Source organism: Zosterops lateralis, assembly GCF_965231275.1.
Source record: "Zosterops lateralis genome assembly, chromosome: 6".
NCBI classification, from domain to species: Eukaryota; Metazoa; Chordata; class Aves; order Passeriformes; family Zosteropidae; genus Zosterops; species Zosterops lateralis.
In genome coordinates this window covers 22,723,385-22,742,470 of record NC_139761.1, presented here as the reverse complement: position 1 = coordinate 22,742,470, position 19,086 = coordinate 22,723,385, and the positions used below count along the sequence as shown (strand labels likewise).

The 19,086-nt window shown below is 45.8% G+C and overlaps 1 protein-coding gene across 3 annotated transcripts in view; it reads left to right on the top strand.

Annotated features, from left to right (window-relative positions):
* FLVCR2 (FLVCR choline and putative heme transporter 2) overlaps positions 1-19,086 on the top strand; it is a gene marked incomplete at its 5' end in the record, with an annotated part of 35,957 nt that overhangs the window by 12,915 nt on the left and 3,956 nt on the right. For 2 of the 3 annotated variants that reach the window (XR_014590416.1, XM_083863938.1), the window contains 7 exons: positions 5,306-5,373; positions 6,126-6,229; positions 12,977-13,087; positions 13,521-13,626; positions 14,084-14,195; positions 14,613-14,668; positions 16,277-16,374. Coding sequence is in view for 2 of the 3 variants with exons in the window: in XM_083863938.1 (XP_083720064.1) it covers positions 5,306-5,373; positions 6,126-6,229; positions 12,977-13,087; positions 13,521-13,626; positions 14,084-14,195; positions 14,613-14,668; positions 16,277-16,330 (611 nt within the window). The remainder of the gene's footprint in view (positions 1-5,305; positions 5,374-6,125; positions 6,230-12,976; positions 13,088-13,520; positions 13,627-14,083; positions 14,196-14,612; positions 14,669-16,276; positions 16,375-19,086) is intronic. The other variant, XM_083863937.1, reaches the window with a different exon arrangement.

The following is a 19,086-nucleotide window of genomic DNA, read 5'->3' as shown; positions in this document are numbered from 1 at the left end:
CAAACACAGAGGATGATATGCCTCTACAACTGTTCTCCCAGATTTTGTTTGCTGTTCAGGGGATTTCCTTATCTGTTCTTTTTTCCTAGTCATTTAGTTAATTGGATCACAATCTGAGTGCTTACATAAGAAGTACATAGAAGTGTCTGAATGCAAGTCACAGAACTGAGTGAAAGTCATTTCCGAAGGCAAGGATATGAATATGACTGCCAGGCATCTCTGTAGAGGTCATGTGGAGTATGCAGATGTGCAGACCTTGTCAGTTTCCTAGGCAGTCCCTGTGAAGCAATTGGAAAGAAGGACTAGAGAACATCTTATGCCGTCTGTCCTTGCATGCTGAATTTGCTGCTTCCTTCTCATCAGCAGTCTCGTTCTGTTTGTTTGAGGGAAGTGTGATGTGCCAAATCTGTTCCCTGATCCTGAATTGGCATATGGAAAAGTGTTTTTCTTACTAGCAGAAAGGCCATTGTGGTCTGTGCCTGGCTGCATAATAGGGTATTCTGTAGCCAGCTAGTCTGTGGGTAGTTTTGTCCTCACTCTTCCTACTAGCTTGATATGGAAACTTCTCAGGGGGACGGTTAAATATTGCTGAAAGTTCTGCACATTCTGCCAGCAATTGTATCTGAAAGACCTTGTGGATGACTAGGCAGGTTGGAGAGAGTCAGATGGTGGCTTTTTACTTGCTGAGGATGCTAATGGTCTTTGGAGTTGTTGGAATCTCTGCTCCCTTCCTTCTCAGTGCTGTAGACCTCTAGAAATGCTCCTCTCAGATTGCTCTTAAACTCTCCTGGTTTGCATTGCATCTGCTGAGTTTGGCTTTTTTTTTTTATTTTCCCCATAGTAGATAATGCTCTCTCAGAAACTGAAGACAGAAAACCCCTGTCAGGCAGACTATGTCTAAAATCTGCTCAGTTCACACTTACCCTTCAGGAAAAAGAAAGTGGAAAGCATTTGCTCTAATAGGGGTAAACAAGTCCTAGAGGAGGACTTTCAGTACAGAGAGCAGAGTTTAGAATCTGACCCTCCTGGGATAATTCTTTTCTGGCAGTCAAAAACAGTGTGGAAAATCCATTCAGTGGCTCATAATTCATTTTCTCTTGCTGCTGGTCTGTGCATTTACTCTGTTCCTCGCATGCCAATCTCCAGCTTGACTTGAGTGGTGACTGTTACTCAGAGAAGGAACTATGCTGTGAAACTTTTTTTTTTAGCTTGTCTGGGTTTAAAATGGTGACAGTTTTTCCTACTCAAGTCAAAAGTTACGTTGGCCAAGATTTAAGACATCTGCAGCCACATGAGTGCAACTGAGTCATTCTGCCTAGCTAACACAAAGTTATCTGCAGCCTGTTGGCTTCTGTCTTACCATAGCATGTGTCGGGAGAGAGAGGGGCAAACCTGCTGCTTGTTCATCTCTCCTGGCTGTAGAAAGATTGGGGATCCTTCTACAATGCCAGGTCAGAACAGGTCTGCAGATCTCTAATGTCTTGTTATTACCAGCAGGCAATGATTCCTTTCTTGTGGCAAGACTCACAGTGCTGGAAACAGTGGTGTCAGTGCTGCTATGTCAGTGCTAGTGAACTGTTTTTCAGGAAAGTTCTTAGAGAACCTTTTCCCCAAGGCTGCTGACATTGCTTCCATAAAACTGAAGCATAACCTAACATTAAGGAATTCCAAGTCTGTGGGGTGGGGTTTTGCATTGGGGTGATGTTGCTAGTGGGAGACAGTAGGCAGGAAAAGGGTGGGAAATTCTGGGAAAAGCTGGTACAATGGGAGTCATGAGCTAGTCTTAAAGAATCAGCATTTGGAATGGTGATAGGGCAGTGAGGAGGAGGTAGGGCAGTGAGAGCTGTGTAAGGAACCATTGTTGGGGAGGATTGCAAGGGTGAACAAGAGAAAGACCAAGAGTCTGACAGGTAGGTAATAGGCTGTCTACCTGTGGGAGACCTGAATTCTAGTCTGAGGCTTAATAAGGGCTCGTTTTGGAGCTGTAGGCAATAAACTTCCCTGTTCTGGCCGCTATATAATAGAGGAGACACTGAGGTATCAAAATTGTTATTCTACATTACAAACAAACCATAGTAATTAGCTAAAGAATCAGGTCATACTGGACCTTCAGAGGTCCTGCTCTCAGCTACTAGTTCTGGTTTCCCTCATCTGGGTGGGCAAATTGCCCCTTTCCCATTGGAAACAACCATTACCTGTTTTACAGACGTTCAAACAGCTGTAATTCTCAGAGAAGCTTTACTGAGCCAACTGTGACATATGAAGTGCCCACAACTTTTCTCAGCCCTCACATATGCAAATTTGACACATTGTCTTGATTCTTAGAATGTTTTGCCTCTGTCTGCTGCCAAGTGTTGCTGCCAACTCTTACTTTCTGTCCAGCTTGGGAGCAGGAGCCCTTCTCTGTCTTGGAAATCATATGGATCACAGAGCTGCTGTAAAGCTGGTTTACTGACAGCATTAGGTACCAGAGCAGCATCTGACTGTCTTCGCAAGGCTGCTGTCCTCTTGGCTGGTTGAGAAATAGAGGTGCACAAATGAGTGGTTAATGTTTATGCCCGGCTTTGAAGCGAAGAAGCAGGACTGTTCTGATCTGCCATGCTCCTGTGTCCTTGCACTGCAGCTTGTGTCACCCAGTGAGTGGGGTGCTCTAGAGGTGGAGATAGGATGACGCTGATTTAGGGTGTGTTAGCTGTTTTGCCATAGCCATGTGTTGCAAAGAGACAGCTTTCAAGGCTGGAGGGCGCCTCCTTGCTGCGAGATCTGCAGTTGTTCTCCCCCATCCTTGGCTGCTTGCCCTGCTGGGAGTTTCCAGCCTTCCTGAGTAACTCTTGAGAAGGATTGGGTAGATTCTCCTGCCTAACGAGCATGTCACTCAGCTTACTAGCCTCTCTTGTAACCTTCTGACACATGATTTTGAAGTTGGGAGCATTGTCACAAGCGATATTTGGGATCACTTGCATCTTCATCTGTTGTCAATACCGTACAGCTGCGGAGTGAACTTTGCCTTAACCATAGAATGGTTTGGGTTATGTCAGGTTCCGCAGATACACGCGGGGAGCCTGATGGTTCGTTTTAGGGATCTCAGAGCGCAAAAGACACAGCGAGGGACAACTCAATTTACTTAAACAAAAATGCACCTTTATTTAGTGCCAACAAATGCGATAGTGGGGAGAGAAAATAAAGAATAGTGAGAAAGATAGAGAAAGAGGGGAAGGGGATTAGAGCTACCAACGTGGAAGGATGAGTCCTTGAGGCCTAGAGATGCCTATAGACGCGATCTTCTCTAGTGGGGTGTACATGAAAGTGAGCGGGGGTCTCCAGAGTTTTTATAGGTTAGTCAAGGCAGGAACCAAAGCGAGGGGCACAGAGCCAAGGCAGGAACCACCTGTGTTGAGGTTGGATGCTCAGAAACAAGCTGCAAGCCGTGCCTCTGGTACGGACAGACCAGTTTGGACAGCAGTCTCGGCTCAGTCCACTGTGACCAGTTCCATTGTCCTTGCACTCTGTTCTCATGGAAATGCATACCAGTCCTCCGAGACTTGGCAAACATTCTACCTCAGCCAGGCCAGGGGCTCCTTTCAGAGTCCGGGGTCCCAGTCCCCAACCACTGGAGACAGTCGTGAGGCATCTCACATCCTTGGACAGACTCCGACAGGTTAGAAGAGCTCTTAAAGATCATCTAGTTCTAAACTCCATGGTGTGTGCAGGGACACTTTCCCTTAGACCTGGTCACTCAGAGCCCAGTCCAGCCTGGCATTAAACACTTTCATCTATACCTTTGGGCAACCTGTTCCAGTGCCTCACCATCCTCACAGTAAATTGTGATGTTGTCAGAGATGGTGTGTGAAGGAAGTGTGATGCACCCTCCAGCTGCCAATCTTGTGGCTTCTCATAGTGATGTTTACTCTAACAGGTATCCAGTGTTCAGTGGAAGACTGGGCTAGGTGCAGGATTCCTGAGTATTAAGCGGAGCTACGGGACTTCAGAGTTAGGAGAGCTCAGGGCTTTGTTCCCTCTGTCAAAGCTTTTCCTGCTAGACTGTACTTCTGTATCCTGTGTTGTTAGTTTCTGCTTTTAGCTGAGGCTTAGAGAGGAAAAGTAGGAAGGGGGTACTTGACATGTATCTGTTTTTTCAGGATGTCAGGCTCTGTGCCTGAAAATCTGTTTTTAAAACCCATGGCTCCATTTGGAACCTACAGACATGTGAGCTACAGTGGTGAAATCTGTCTCTTTCCCTCCACCCATCAGAATCACTGAAGCCTTGAAGAGAAACCAACTGCAAATGTAAATGACTTTCTGAGAAGAAAGTTATGCTGGCTGTTACAGACCTCATCCACCTGGGAGGGTTTCTCAGTATCACCCAAGGTGAGAGTGTAGCCGTTGCAGTACCGCTGGTCCAGTGCACGTGTGTATGTTCCTGCCTGCTGAACAAAGCTGTTGGGTTTTCTGCCCTTTTGAGCATTTAACCAACAAGAATTGCATGTAAGATGGAGCAATGTCTGAATGAGACTTGACCAGTATCACCCCAAAAGTTTCATTCTCACCTTGGGTGATACTGAGAAACCTTCATAAGGTGGTTGATCCTTATAACAGTTAATGTAAGTTGTCTTTCAGAAATAGTTACTTTCACAGTTTTTTTTCAGGCCTCAGTGATATCTTTTAAAATGCAAGACTCTTCCCATGAAGACACAAGCCCCAGATGCCTGAGAGTAGTGCTGTTTGTGCTTCACCAATCAGCTCTGCTCCTACTTGTCTTCTGGCATTTCTTGGCTTGGAGAGAGTGTTATTTACTGGCTGTCAGCAGGAAGAATGCTGACAGGCTCTTATCTGGGTGGAAAACATGCAGGTCAATGACACTGTTGTTAATTGAATCTCAGGTCATTGTTCAAGGTGTGATGCTGAGGCAGATGCTTTTCTAGTATTCTGACTTGGCTGGGGGCAGAGGAGAAAATTGCAGTGCTAAAGATGGATCTGGCTGTGAGAGAGAGTTGAGACTGTGAAGGAGTTGCAACACCTTTCAGTACCAGAAATGTGCATAGCCCTTCCTCTAGTTGCTTAAGTAAGAACCATCCTGAAACTACAGGGCTCTTCCTCCTGCTTCCATCCATGCTGAGGCTTGGATGTTGGTCTGCATTTCTTTCAGTAACCTATGTCTAGCCAGTCTGGCTCACTCTCCTGAGACTCTGCAGCCTTGTTCTGGACTGATGGTCCCAAGGATTTCTCTCTCTGCAATTCTACCCTTTCACAACCCAGCAGGAGAGTAGCAGGCTCTGAATGTGCTGCATTTTTATCCCCTTCTCAGGTCTGAATGTAGGTTGTTTCTACGCCTTGTCCACTCTGCTGAACCGCATGGTGATCCATCACTACCCAGTAAGTGCATCCACCCCTCATGGCCCTCTCTGATGTTTGCTGTTGTCCAGTGCTGGCTGCCAAAGGAGAGTCTGTGAGAAAGGCAGTGTCACAGCAATCCTGGCTAACTCTAGCTCAAGTTGGCTGTTCCTTTTTTTACTTTACACCACCCCATGCAAAAGCTTGTGAGCTCCAGAAAAGACTGCTCCTTTGTACCTTAAATGAAAGCATTTACTTTCGAGAAAATCTTCCAGCCGTTTCCTCTCCTTGTTTCTGACTATGATTTCTACTGGGACATCTGTCCCAGGAGGCTGCCCATGCTCATGCTCTGGTGGCAGAAGGGTGGAGTGCCTCAGTACCTGAGCTATTGTACAGCTTACTGCTGGTGTTGCATGCTACAGAGCTCCTTTCTGTGCTGCCTTGTAGTGAGTCCCAATATTTCCTAGTCAATCTGGTTCAAATCCTAACTATGAGCAAGCTTCATAGAGTTTATCCTAACTCCTCTGAGGGTATCTACTCCCATTGACCAGTGCACACCTTTTTCTCAGGGCTGGCTCAGACACTTTTTTTTCATGGACCAGAAAGCACCAGCTCAGAAAGTGGGCCTAAAATTGTTCCTGCAAAGGCTGGTTCTGGTTAGTGTGTTACCAGCAGAAAACATGTGTGAAGACTTACTTTGATGTGTCTTCCTCTCTGGGCTTTCTACACTTTGCTTTTTGTTGGATATGAGTTAGCTCCCGCATTTGTGTGAGTGTATATGTGTCTCACCACAGGGGGAGGAGGTCAATGCTGGCAGGATTGGACTCACCATTGTACTGTCGGGGATGGTTGGGGCTCTGATCTCCGGCATCTGGTTGGACAAAACCAAAACCTACAAGTAAGTCCCTTGTTTGCCTCTGTGCCCTGGTGACTGTGCTCTTCCTACATACTCTGCAAGGAGCAACTCTGTACAGTTGCAAGTTAGTAGTCTAGAGACTGAATCATTGGGAGGATTTGTAGGGGAAAAAAATAGGGTTTTTCAAAACCCAATTAGTCTAAAGTGAAATTTGGAGCTGTGCATTAGCCAGCACTGGGCCCATACAAGATCTGGTGTTGGTGGTCCCTAGGGAGGCTTACAGAGAAGATGAGATGGCCCTGCTTCATCAGGGATGAGAGAGTTCTTGGCACAAGCAGAATCAAGACTGTACCAGACTATTTCTCAGCCCTTACAAACCAGCCTCTGTGAATTTTTGTCCGGCTTAATGAAAGGCACATTGAATCCTCCACAGAGGCATTGTGTTGATGGCGTGTTGCTGTTATTTAGGGCAGGCATAAGGGTTATTGGGGTTACGGGTGGATGATTCTGTGTTTGTTGCCCAGTGAATTGGGAAAGCAGATCTGCCCAGCATACCTTGCCATCTGCAAAGGGACAGTTAAGAGTCTTTGCTTGTCCTACAGTTCCCGGTCCTCTGGAATTTGGATCTCACTGAAACATATCTCTCTGTAGGATATCCCAGGGGATACAGAGAGACTCTTGTGTCTTATACTGGGGCCAACCAGCTTTTTGATTTCTCTGCTGGCTTTGAGAACTATGCTATAACCTCTTGTCTGAGCAGGTCAGCTGAGAGAGGGCTTTACTAGTAATGTGCTGGTAATTACTTGAAAGGAATTTCAGAGTTTTATTCTTTGTAGCAGCTTTTTGTCTGGGAGAGTCCTACTGCCATTATCCACCTCATATCTTGGGCCAGAAACGCACATTCTCATTGCAGACAGCTTAGGTTAATCTGGCTAGCTGTGAGCTTGCAACTTCTGAAGTGGCCTCTGGCCTTAGCTCCAGTACAAGGAGCTAAGTACAGGGATCAGAAATAGAAAATTGGCTTCTCTAATAAGAAAGAACGGTAGGTGAGGACTCCTGGGACTGGCAGGTCATTTGTTGCTGTGTCTAGATGGTTGTGTGGTGCTGAGTAGTTCTTATATGGGAGTCCTAGGAAATAGAAATACAACTGTTAGAACTGCACTGCTAACCGTGCAATATGACTTGTCTCTTTTCAGCCTGGGGCTAGTGGTAAGGTAGCCTCAGCTGGCACTGCTGAACTGGATAATTTTCCTGGTTCTCCATAACTGAGGTTAGGTTGCAGTATGAAGGCTTGAAGAGCTTTGTGATTCACCATGCAGAGCTGGGACTTGAAATTGGGACATTGAACTGGGATATTTGATAAAATGGGAGTGAGAGAAAAAAACACAAATCCCATATTTGTTCCATGTCCCCTCCTTCCTTGGAGGGATCACATAGGTAGGCAGAGCTGGGTAAATAATAGGAAAATAGAAAAATAGGACTATGTTATCCATGGAGTTTATCCTACCCCAGGGACTACTGGGAGATAGTTTCAGTCTTAGGTGAGGAAAAACTCTGCTTAAAATTTATTCTCCATTACACCCTACAAAATGGATTTCTGTGAAACTAGCACTTTTTTTTTTGAGTGCTACAGTCTTTATTTAGCCCCATTTAAAAGTCTATTTAAAAAAGCTGTCAAGATGCCAGATGTTCTAGGTGGGTACCCTCCCCCTTCCCTCTGTTGCTGAGATAGTATCAAGAATAAAATGGTAAGCACATGAAAATCAGGAAGGAAAGATATCAAGCCTTTTTTTTATTCAGCTTGGAGAGAGAGGGAAGCAAATGAATGGGATCCAGCTGTGATTGAAGGGAGCAGGGGAATGTTAATAACAGAAGGAATTGCAGAGCTCTACATGCATGTTTGATCTTTACTGTACCATCAGCAGTTCCTTGAAAGGGTGAGGCTGTGCTAAGTCAGGCTTTCCCCATATCTCATGCTCAGGCACCAAATGGCCTTGCACTCCTGCTTTTATTTGGCAGGCAAGTCCCTGCAGCAGCCCCTGCACTGTTCTTGTTTATGGAATAGCAGGTGCAAATTTGGTCCATTCAAATAAACACATCAGTTATGTAGTGACAAGAGAGCAGTGCAAGAACTGGGCTTGTCTTTGGTGGTATGGCTTGTTGAGAACAGCCCATCTCTTTGAATCATAGAATCAGGAGAAGACTCAAAGTTTTGACATCAAGTTCCTGGCTCAGAGGACAGATGAGGTCGTGACACCTGGAGACTGCTGTGTGTATTGGTATTTGTAGGGTAGTCTGGCTCAGAAGGAGGCGTTTGGGGACTGAATGAATCATCATTTCTCTTTGGCCATGCTTTTCTTTTAAGTGCAGTGTTCACATGGCCTCAGGTCAAGCTGGTTGCAGTCAGCACTCTCCATTTTCATTGCTGCATCTCTATAAGGTAAGATGTCAGAAATGTCCATATCTCTCTCCATTGACTAGGCAGAAGACCCCAAGTGGTGTTTTAGGTCTGTACAGATGCAAAGTACAAAAATTTGGGGGAGGGAGAAAAGACAGTGGAGGATGGGGCACTTGGGCTTTTTCCACTGAAAGGTGAGCGTTCTCTCAGCCTAGCCTGACCTGCAATTTAGGCCTTACTGTAGCCCTTTTTATACAAGGTTAGTCTTTGTGTAGTGGATGTGTCTTCACACTGTCCTGCCATATGTCTTGTTCATATAATTTACCACGACTGTCCTTTCTTCTGACCTTCATACAGGAAGAAGGTGGCATAAAACTGGATGCCAAAGGATAAGGGCATGGTGAAAACCAAAGCAGTCTTCTCCAATTCATCCCTTCCTCCAGCATCTGACACCTCCATGTCTTCAGCTATGAGATCTTTTGGGAACAGAGGAACAAGGCCTTTGTTCAGGCTTATGCACAGCCTGGAATGTGCTGTCCTCATGGCAAAGCCTGTGGAGGCCATCTGTCATCCTCGTCCATACAGCAGAGCTGTATGCTGGAGCTGCACACAACAACCCAGCGAGCAGCTAAAACTGTTGTATGTGGCTGTGCCCCTCATCCCACCTCCTGCTCCCAGCTTGTTCATTTGTTGCCTCAGATGTTGCTTGACTCGAGTGTTTTTGCAGCTGCAATCCCCTCTGAGTCTTGTCCTGTCAATTTTGCTTTCCTCATCCAAGTGACCTTGTGGATAAGGCTGGGCTGGGCCATACCCTGTCCTTGTTCTGAGGCTTCTTCTGGAGCTGACTGAACAGCAGGAGGTGTATTCTTCATTTCAGCCCTGTTCCCTGCTGGTGCTGGCCTTGTCTGGCTTTTTTCTCCAAGGTCTCTTTTTTCTCAGAGCCCCTTGTGTGAGCTCTTTAATCTGTCCTTTCAGAAGGTTTGGGAATGTGACTGGGAAGGCAGATGAATGTCAGGGCTAGTTAGGTTCATCTAAGTGACAAGCGTGTCAGGTCCTTCACAGATCTCTCTCTGGCTCTGCCACAGAGACTTGGCACTGGTGCCTTTGTAGCAATGCTTCCACATGGGTGCAGCAGGCTTCCTTTCCACACCCCAGAGCACAGGGTTGGGTTAACCTCAGTTTTTCTAAGGTAATGTGGCAGGATGCCTAACTTCCAGCCTGTATTCACTGCACTAATCAGCCTGCCAACTAGACAGTCTCTGTTCCCCGTTTCACACAATGAAAATTGTCAGTCCCTGTAGAGTCATAGGAGTAGGTTGCTAAAAACTCTAGAATGTAGTGCTGATGTGCTCTGAGAATCTGCTTCTCCTCCTTCGTGCTTTTTTCACTCCCATGAGATAGATTTATGGCTATGATAAGAGGCTTATTAAGCTAAAACTGGGCATTTTTCCATGCCCTGGTGCCCGTAGGGCCACAGAGCATTCTTGTCCTCTGGTGAACAGGGTGTCAAAGGCCACTTCCTGAGAACACTCTGCCTCTGTGTCTTTCCCCAGGGGTTTTTGTTTCCCTATGCACCAGTATCTACCAGTATCTCACTTAACCCTCTTTGAAATATTGCATCTTTCTTGGACTGCTGAGCACTAAATCTCATTTTCTTGTCATCAGTTGTATGCTTGGGGGAGCAGGGTTTTGCTGAAGTCTGGTTTAGGAGAAGTCTGCTTGTGTGCTTAAGGCTGTTTCCTGAAGCAAGATTTGCATTCACTGCTGTCTGTTCAGTTCCTGTGAGGAGTCTTCTGTGGTGAGCAGGCAGCAGCTCATGGCTTCATGGTGCTTCCTGGTCTGTGATTCCCACAACACTCAGCCCTGTGGTCTTGTTCTTCCACGAAGGTCTGTTGATTAATTTTGTCTTTCTACAGCCTAATGATTCAGGGAGGTCAGTCAGGAAAACTTGCTAATGAGGATACCCATGGCAGGATCAGTTTTCTCCATTTTGTCCTCTACACAGTTCTGCAGTTTCAGTGAAGAATACCTTCAGGAGTCTGCCTGCTCTAGTTCTCAGTGGGGCGCAGCACGTTCTGGGAACTCCCCTCTTGCAGCTTGACTAATGACATAACATCAATGTGAAACAAAGTCTTGACCACATCTGGTCACTATCTCATTCTTCACCTTTGCTTGGAGATGAGGCGTGAAGTGCAACACTTGGCAACTGTCATGACACTGAATAAGATACAAATAATTTGGAAGACTTGAACCATAAGCCAAGGAAACTGATTGAGATTTTGTGTGACTATCCTGAGACCTCTTCACTGAGCTGAAAACTGGCTGTGGTGAGAAAAAATGATAAAATTCTCCATGGGCTGAATGTCCCTGCTGGCAGTGACTAAGCTTCCAAGGGCTGCAGCCACATCTTGGAGACTTGCACAGTATTTTAGCACTGACTGCTATGTAGTTTGGAGACTTCTGTCTATGGAAGGAGCACCCCATTCAAACTTGGTTCATGTAGCCCAAGTACAGAACTGTAATTTTAGCTTTGAGCTCCTTTCCTAATCATCTCTTTCCTCCATGGCTGCTTGTCAAGGCATAGGAGGCATAAGTACTCATGGGACATACCTGAGGAACCTGTATTGAACAGAAAAAGGCTTTTACTTGCGTCTCTTTCACTCTCTGGGACTACTCCTCTGCTCAGTCAATCTTTCAGCTCTTCTCCTTCTGCAGCCTCCAGGCTCTGTGCCAACCATGAAGCACCTCTCTGCAATGGATTATAACAGAAGTAAGCAGTCCCTTTATGCTGCCTTCACAGATGAATTTATCCCTCTGTGAAAACTTTGGAAAGACCTTACTCTAGAAATCATATAGCATTAGAGGTTAAGGGATTTAACTACTCCTTTGATACACCACAAAATTACTCGCCACAGCATGTTGTTTAGCCTTTCAATATATTAAATGAGCCTGGTGAACCTTGTAAGTAGAGATCAATAGCTGAAGCTTGAAATTAGCTTTTCAGGCCTATATTCAGATAAGAATTGACATACGGGCATGAGCCCCACTGACTGCAGTCATTGCAGCAGTGAGGTAGGACAGAACCTTAGCTGGAACAGTCTGGATTTATCTGTAGTAATTCAGTATACTGGGAACATTTTCTTACACATTGTAATACTTACTGCCTACTTGGGCTGGATTTTTGACAATGATAATTTGCATTAAAAAGGAAAAGTGAAAATAGTTTGAGATTGAGTTTCTTCAGTAGAATTCTAAGAACTGAGATCAAACACATTTTTTAATGGATTAAGACTTCAATTTGGGAGAAAGTACACAAGTAGCTTGTGCTAATACATGTAACTTCTTCCTAAAAGACAATGATCAAAAGGTTTTATCAACTCTGCTAACTGTTCTGCTTTCAAAAACCTGGTGGAATTTCAGTCAGATAAAGTATTTACCTTTCCCTCCTCAAAACTATGTACTGTGAAGACCTACTACTGCCTGTTGTACTAGAAAGAGCCTTGTGTTTTGTTTTTTTTTTTTTGATGTGGGAAGTGTTTTCTTGGTGTTTAGTCAAGGATGACAATTGCTAAATGTTGCAGTAAAAGCTGGCCTGGACTGCTGTCTGTGCCTTGCAGTACTAAGTGCACTAATGATCCTTGCGTGGCCTGGCTGCAGGTTTGGCTGCTCCCAGGATCTGACTGGCATACTTCCTGAGCACGGGGTGTCTTTGTCTTCTCTGCACAGAGACAAGAACTTGTGGCTCAGCTGCTCTTGGCTGTGGAACTACCACTGTCCCTGCTAAATGCTCACAAGGCTTGAGAGTGAGGCTGTGAGGGCAACCTGGCTTGTATGTCACCTCTCCAAATACATCAGGTAGTTTAAACAACAGAAATGAGCAGCAATAAAAGCTGTTTCAGACAGCACTGAAAACTATAGGCTCATAAGACTCTAGCAGTGTTGACATCTCTTTCCTTTACGTTCCTCCTTGAGAGTGCTTGATCTCTTTGACTCCTGCTTATAAGTAAGCATATTCAACTCATTATAGTACAGAGGATGCCCAAGAAAGATCAATGATCTCTTTAACAGGCATTTGTTCTCCCCCTCAAGTGGCATGTATCGTATATGACCAGCCACCTGTCAACCTGTGGTAGGATATTTCTTCTGCTGTGCTGCTCAGTGTGCAGGCCCTTCCATGCTCTCTGTCAGTCCAGTTCCTCTGTCTGGGTATGAGTGTCAAGAGACTGTGCAACCTTGAAATGTGTTTTTTTTTACACGTGCTATGAGCTATACTAAGATCTGTGGGCAACCTTGAAATGTGTTTTTTTTTTACACGTGCTACGAGCTATACTAAGATCTGTGGGCAAAAGGAGGACTGGATTAAATAAAACCCTGGTTGCTTTTTCTTGCAGGCAAACAACGCTAGTTGTCTATATCATGTCTCTGGTGGGAATGATAGTCTATACCTTCACTCTGAGCCTGGGCCACCTCTGGGTGGTCTTTGTGACTGCTGGGTTGCTGGGGTAAGTTCATGTGCAGGCTGCTTTCCTCAGCATGTGAACTGCTAGTGGATGAGCAGGGAGGCGGAACTCCTGCTGTGGGTGGGACTGGGGAGAGCCATAGCATCTGAATACCTCCTGCATGGTTTAAGGACAAAATTATCTGCCCTTCCCAACTCTCACTTGTATGTGTTTCATTAGAATTAGGGGCATTATTGTGACCCTGCTCTGCTGCAGCCACTTAATTGTTCCAGGTAACCAAGTGGAAGCTTTTGGAAAGCAAGTGGTACCCACAGGCCTATAGATGATCAGTGGACAAGAGTAAAAAGCATGTAGGCTGGCATGGCTGTTTGACTGTGCTGGGGGTGATGCCTTTTAGAGTTATGATCTATACTGTATCTCTTCAGTCTTCCTTCTGGCAGTTGCTGAATCTTCCTTTCTGTGTACTTCATTGCAGGTTTTTCATGACAGGATACCTTCCCCTGGGCTTTGAGTTTGCTGCAGAGTTGACATACCCAGAATCAGAAGGAACATCATCAGGGCTCCTTAATGTCTCAGCACAGGTAGGTGTGCTGTCTTCCCTTTGCTTGCCTCTTTTTAGGCAGAAAGAATTGTAGTTCTAAGCCTTGAGTCTTATTTCTTGTCCATTATTGGTATAATGTACTGCAGATCTAAGCACCCTGGGACTTGGCTTTTTGAATGATGTTCCTCATGGCATTTCTGTAGTGGCACTCATTCTGTTTCTGTTTAAGAAAATACTTCAGGATGCCAGTCATCCTTGCCTTTTCCAACATAGTTTCTAACTGTCCTGGCTCATCTACAGTGAGAGATGATATTCCAGCCGTCGGGGTCATCTGTCATTCCATTAGCTGTAAGGAAGTGCCTCTGGATGTGTTTATAACCAAACTTTAGCCCCTGTTTGACTGGCCTGTATGCTCTGATTGTTTGGTAAAGATTGGAAAGAGTTTGGCCTGCTTTATAATAACAGTACAGCTTGACATTGCCTTTGTTTGTTTGTAGATTTTTGGTATTGCCTTCACCATTGGCCAAGGGCAAATCATGGATCGCTTTGGGACAAAGGCAGGAAACCTCTTGCTTTGTTCCGTCCTGTTCCTGGGGACCGTTATGACAGGTAATTAAAATTTTCCGTGTTCTTCTATTCTGACTTTGCTTTGGGCTTGGCATATTAATTGAAGGCATTTGTGTGCAGTACCTGCAGGAAAGGGCAGAACCCACACAACAGTGCCATAGCAATGCTGATCCTCTTTAAGCATCTGGTCTGTGTTACAAAGAAGAGCCGAGGCTTTTTGCCCTGGCTCTGGCTGGGGTCTCAAAGTTGCACCTTCTACATGCTGCAATAGAGAATCTCTATCTTGCCTGTTTCAGAAGTGTTTTCAGCCTTGTCCAGGAGAGTGGTTTCTCTTGCTCATTGCAATGTGTTTCTGTCTCTTCTGGGGCTTATGCTGCTCCTTTGAATCCTGGGGAAATTGACTTAGGCATTCATGGTGACTTAACTGCCTTCATATCTCTCTTCCTCCCTCTGTTCCAGCATTCATTAAGTCTGATCTCCGAAGACAACAGGCCAATTTAGAAAATGAACAGACAGTGAGTAAACCCCCCTTGAATTTCTGCTGTGCCCCTGCTATTAGCTCAGGACAACACTCAACTTCTCTTCTTTCTAGGAAAGGGGGTGGTTTGTGGGGAAGCTCCTTGTTGGCATTTTCAAACTGTATGTAATCCCAGCTCTGCCAGCTGCTGAGGCCTCTGTTTGCTCAGTGTTAATGTCATGCAGAATCTGTAGGCTCTGGTCCTCTGGGGTTCTGTAGGGCTTCACACATCATACCAGCTAGGGGCAGATACAGGGCAGTGCTGTTGCTTGCTTCTCTCCCTTAACAATGTGTTGAGGCCTTCAGTGCTTTGCTTTTTTAGAGCTGAGTAACTATTATTTCTAGGCCTGTAGGCTGGCAGATTATTCCCCTTACTCCTTGCCATCAGCTGCCAAGTGGGGTTCAGTGTATGTGACTGGAGGAAGCTAAAGTGGCAAAGCCTAAGTGAGGGCTTAAGCAACCTGGCTGCTCATGCTTTACATAGTGCTGCTGGCAAGGCTGCTAGCTCATACCTGCACTCCAGAGCTTGGTGTGTGATGTCCCTGTGGCATATTGTGCAATAAATGCAGCTGCAGCTGTTTGCACAAGGGAGAAAGCCTCTGATGAATCAGTTGCAGTGGATACCGTCAGAAGCTCTCCCTGCAGGGAAAGGGAGAGGACTGGTTGCTTGGGCTATTTTCCATATTGCTCTGGGCTCTTCTTGTAGGATGTTAGCAGAGATATCCGCTCAACATTCAGGCAACCATCAGCAATCATGACTAGCAAAGTGTGAAAACCTCAGTTCTCTGCTCTCTTGAGTCAGCTCTATTCAAAAGGCATTGCTGCCCTCCTCCTGTGCTGGTGGCACTGTTGAGTTAAATTCATAACATGTATGTGGAAGGCCCAGGACAGGGCCTGAGGACCTTTGGCAGTGAAGGTGATGCCTTCTAGTAGTAAGATCCTTTCTCTTTGTCAGACATTTCTCTCATCAGATGAATTGTACATTTTTGCATAAGCCATTTTTAGTATAAATCTTTTTCAGTCTAAATACTATTGTAAGAGCTTGCTGCTGCATGGGGAAGAGCATTGCGACCAGAGCAAATGTGGTGCACTGTCATTTTTATAATCCTAAAAGTCTTCAGAACTGTCAGTAGTAAGAACCAGAGGGATGTGTGTAAGATAACAGGTCTCAGTTAGTCAAAAATTTACTGGCAGCTCCTTCCCTCTGAGGAGACATGCTCTGAGGAAGTCATGTGCACACCCCACCACTACCCCAAATGTGTCCTCCACATGGGTGAGCTCACCTGAGTATTCTCAAACTTAACAACCAACTGCAGGTGCTCGACTGACTGAAGGTAGGCTGAATCTGGTGTTCTGCACTAAGATGGATGCCTCAGCCAGGGGATCAGCCAGCTGGGCTTGGGCATTGTGTGCTGCCTTTGTGGAGAACTCTGACAAAGTCAGGTACTGGAGCTTTTCTATGTGACACAGGTTCCTTACACATGCTTGGGTGATTTTACTGGTTTCTTCTTTTGCCTGTTTCCCTTTCTTATTTTGCTCCGCTTTCATTTCTTTTCCTACTTGCCTCCATATTTTCTGGGATGGTGACTTGTGACTATCATTACAGAGACTCCAAGGCAGCAATCAGATCATGGATTATGGGACTGTAGCTTGTAACTAACCCCACCAATTCCCACTCCTGATCATTAGCTTAAACACATCAAGGTAGGAGAATTGCACTAATCTACTTCTCTGAACACTCACACGGTGGCACAGGCACCAAACCAGTGGCAGTTCTGGGGTGACTGCAATGGCTGTAGAGTATCAAGAATCTTTCTGGTCTTCTTAGGTACTCAGCTGAGAGGAAAGACAATACAGCCTCCAAGAACAGAGTGGAGATCTCCCCAGACTCATGTCAGACAGAGATGTAGGGATTCAGCTAGGTGCAGCAAATCAAAGCCTGGTGCTAGAGCAGATGGAGAACTGAACTGTCAGTCATTTGTTAGGGAGAAGAGGTGCAAACATTTAGAGCCACTTCACTTCTCGGATACTATTTTTACAGTCCAAGTTCTTGGCTGGGGGTGATACCAGGGGTGATAACCCTTTAAAGAATTGGCTTTGAACACAGACAGGGTGCATGGCCAGCTTCAAGAGGGAAATTTAAAAACACGTAGCAAGAGCAGAGTCATTGGTTTGGTGCCTTGTGGTATAAGAATGCGTGAAAGTTGTAACGTTCTGTGCTTGTTGATCTGTGAATATCAGTGGTACTTCGCGTTTTCTTAGCTGTTGCTTGGGGTGGTATGCTTTACTATTTACTGTCCTCTGCTTCACACTGACAAACTGGTTTACTAAGTTATCCATGCTACCCTTCACTTTTCAAGGTGTGATAGACTATGTGTATCATTGTAGTGGTTTAGAGCAAATCTGGGAGGAAACCTCCTAAGGGGCTCTCTCTCCCCTCCCCCAACCAATTTGGAAAGAAAACCTCCTCAGAGAGAAGTGGAAAGAACCCTGTTTATTAAACAGGCAAAGCACTCCCCAGCACAATAAATTTAACAATACCCGATGACAAGAACTTTGTGCTGCTCTGGAGAGATGACAGATTTGGAAAAGAAGTCCCTCCTGGAGGTGGTTGCTCTGTCTCAGTCCCTCTGGCACTGGGAAATGTTGCTGCACAGATCTTGGTGGGTTCCAAGTGTAAGCCCCCATGGCGCTCCCCCAGGTCCTCAGTCCAGAGAGATTTTTAACAGTTCCGAGGGAAGGTGGAAAAAAAGGGGGAAAAAAAAAAAAAACCAAGAAAGAAAAAAAAAGAAGAAAAAAAAAAAAAAAAGAAAAAAAAACAGGAGGAGAAGAAAAAGAGAAGCTTTTCTCCCTCTGCTAGCTACACACTAACTAACTAACTACTGAAAAAAAAGGAACAAAAAAAAAGATCTCTCAGTCCCATGCCGTGTATTGCTGACTCCAACTCTCAAGGCCAGCTGGCAGAGGAGAGTTTCTGAAAACAAACTGCCTCTCCCTTCTCCCTTCTCCCAGATCCAACACAAACCCAGCAGGCAATTGAGGGTACAAACATCACCCTACGACAATCATTTATTGCCACAGTCAACAGGACTAACAGGCAAAAGCAGGTTGAGCCAATTGGGAAAACCAGCCTTAACTGTGCTAAGATTAGGGCATGCTCTACAGGGACCATGAAGCTGCTGTGCTTTGATGGAAGTATGAGGAAGAGTCCCATGGGCAGGGAAAGAGTGATGGTAAATGGAGTTATATCCAGCTGGCATCAGGTCACCATTTGTGTGTCCCAAGGCTCAGTATTGGGGACTGAGTTTAATGACTTTGTTGATGACCTGGCTGAGGGGATCAAGCCCACCCTTACTCAGTTTGCAGACCAAAACCTGAATTGGGCAGGAGTATTGTTGGAGGGTTGGAAGGCTCTGCAGAGGGACCTGCATAGGCTGGATTCATGGGCTGAGGTCATTTCATGAGGTTCAACAAGATCGAGTGCTGGGTCCTGCAGCTGGGTCACAACAACCCCATGCAGTGCTACAGGCTGGGAGAAGAGCGGCTGGAAAGTAGTCCATTGGAAAAAGACCTGGGGGTGCTGGTCAGCAGCCACTGAACACGAGCCAGCGTGTGCCCAGGTAGCCAAGAGGGCCAGAGGCATCCTGGCTTATGTCAGGAATAGTGTGGCCAGCAGGACTAGGAAAGAGGTTGTCTCCCTGTACCTGTTGAGGCTGCACCTCGAGTCCTGTGTCCAGTTTTGGACCCCTCACTACAAGAAGGACATTGAGGTGCTGGAGCCTGTCCAGAGAAGGGCAATGGAGCTGGTGAAAGCTCTGGAGCACAAGTCCAATGAGGAGCAGCTGACGGAGCTGGGGTTGTTTAGCCTGGAGACAAGGAAGCTCAAGGGAGACCTTTTTGCTTTCTACAACTACCTGAAGGCAGGTCATAGTGAGCTGGGGGTCAGTCTCCTCTCCCAAGTAACAAGCGACAGGAAACTTGAGGAAATAACCTCAAGTTGCACCATGGGAGATTTAGATTGGGTGTTAGGAAAATTTCTTCACTGGAAAGGTTGTCAAGCATTGGAACAGGCTGCTTAGAGAAATGTTAGAGTCACCATCCCAGGAGGTGACATTTATAAGACATGTGGATGTGGTTTTTAGCGACACGGTGGACTTGGCAATGCTGGGTTTGTAGTTGGACTCTGTGATCTTAAGGGTCTTTTCCAGCCTAAACAATTCTGTGGTTGTTGCAAGGAGAGGACTTGACAAGAGTCACTTGTGAGCTTGCAGAGCATGCAGAGCTGTGCTCTGCAAGCTCACAAGTGACTCTTGTCAAGTTGTGCAGATCTCACTTTCCATTGAAGCACTGTGCCGTGGGCTGTGTAGCACTTTGTCTTCTATTGGTTCCCTCATCTGCTGCAGTTATGATTAAACA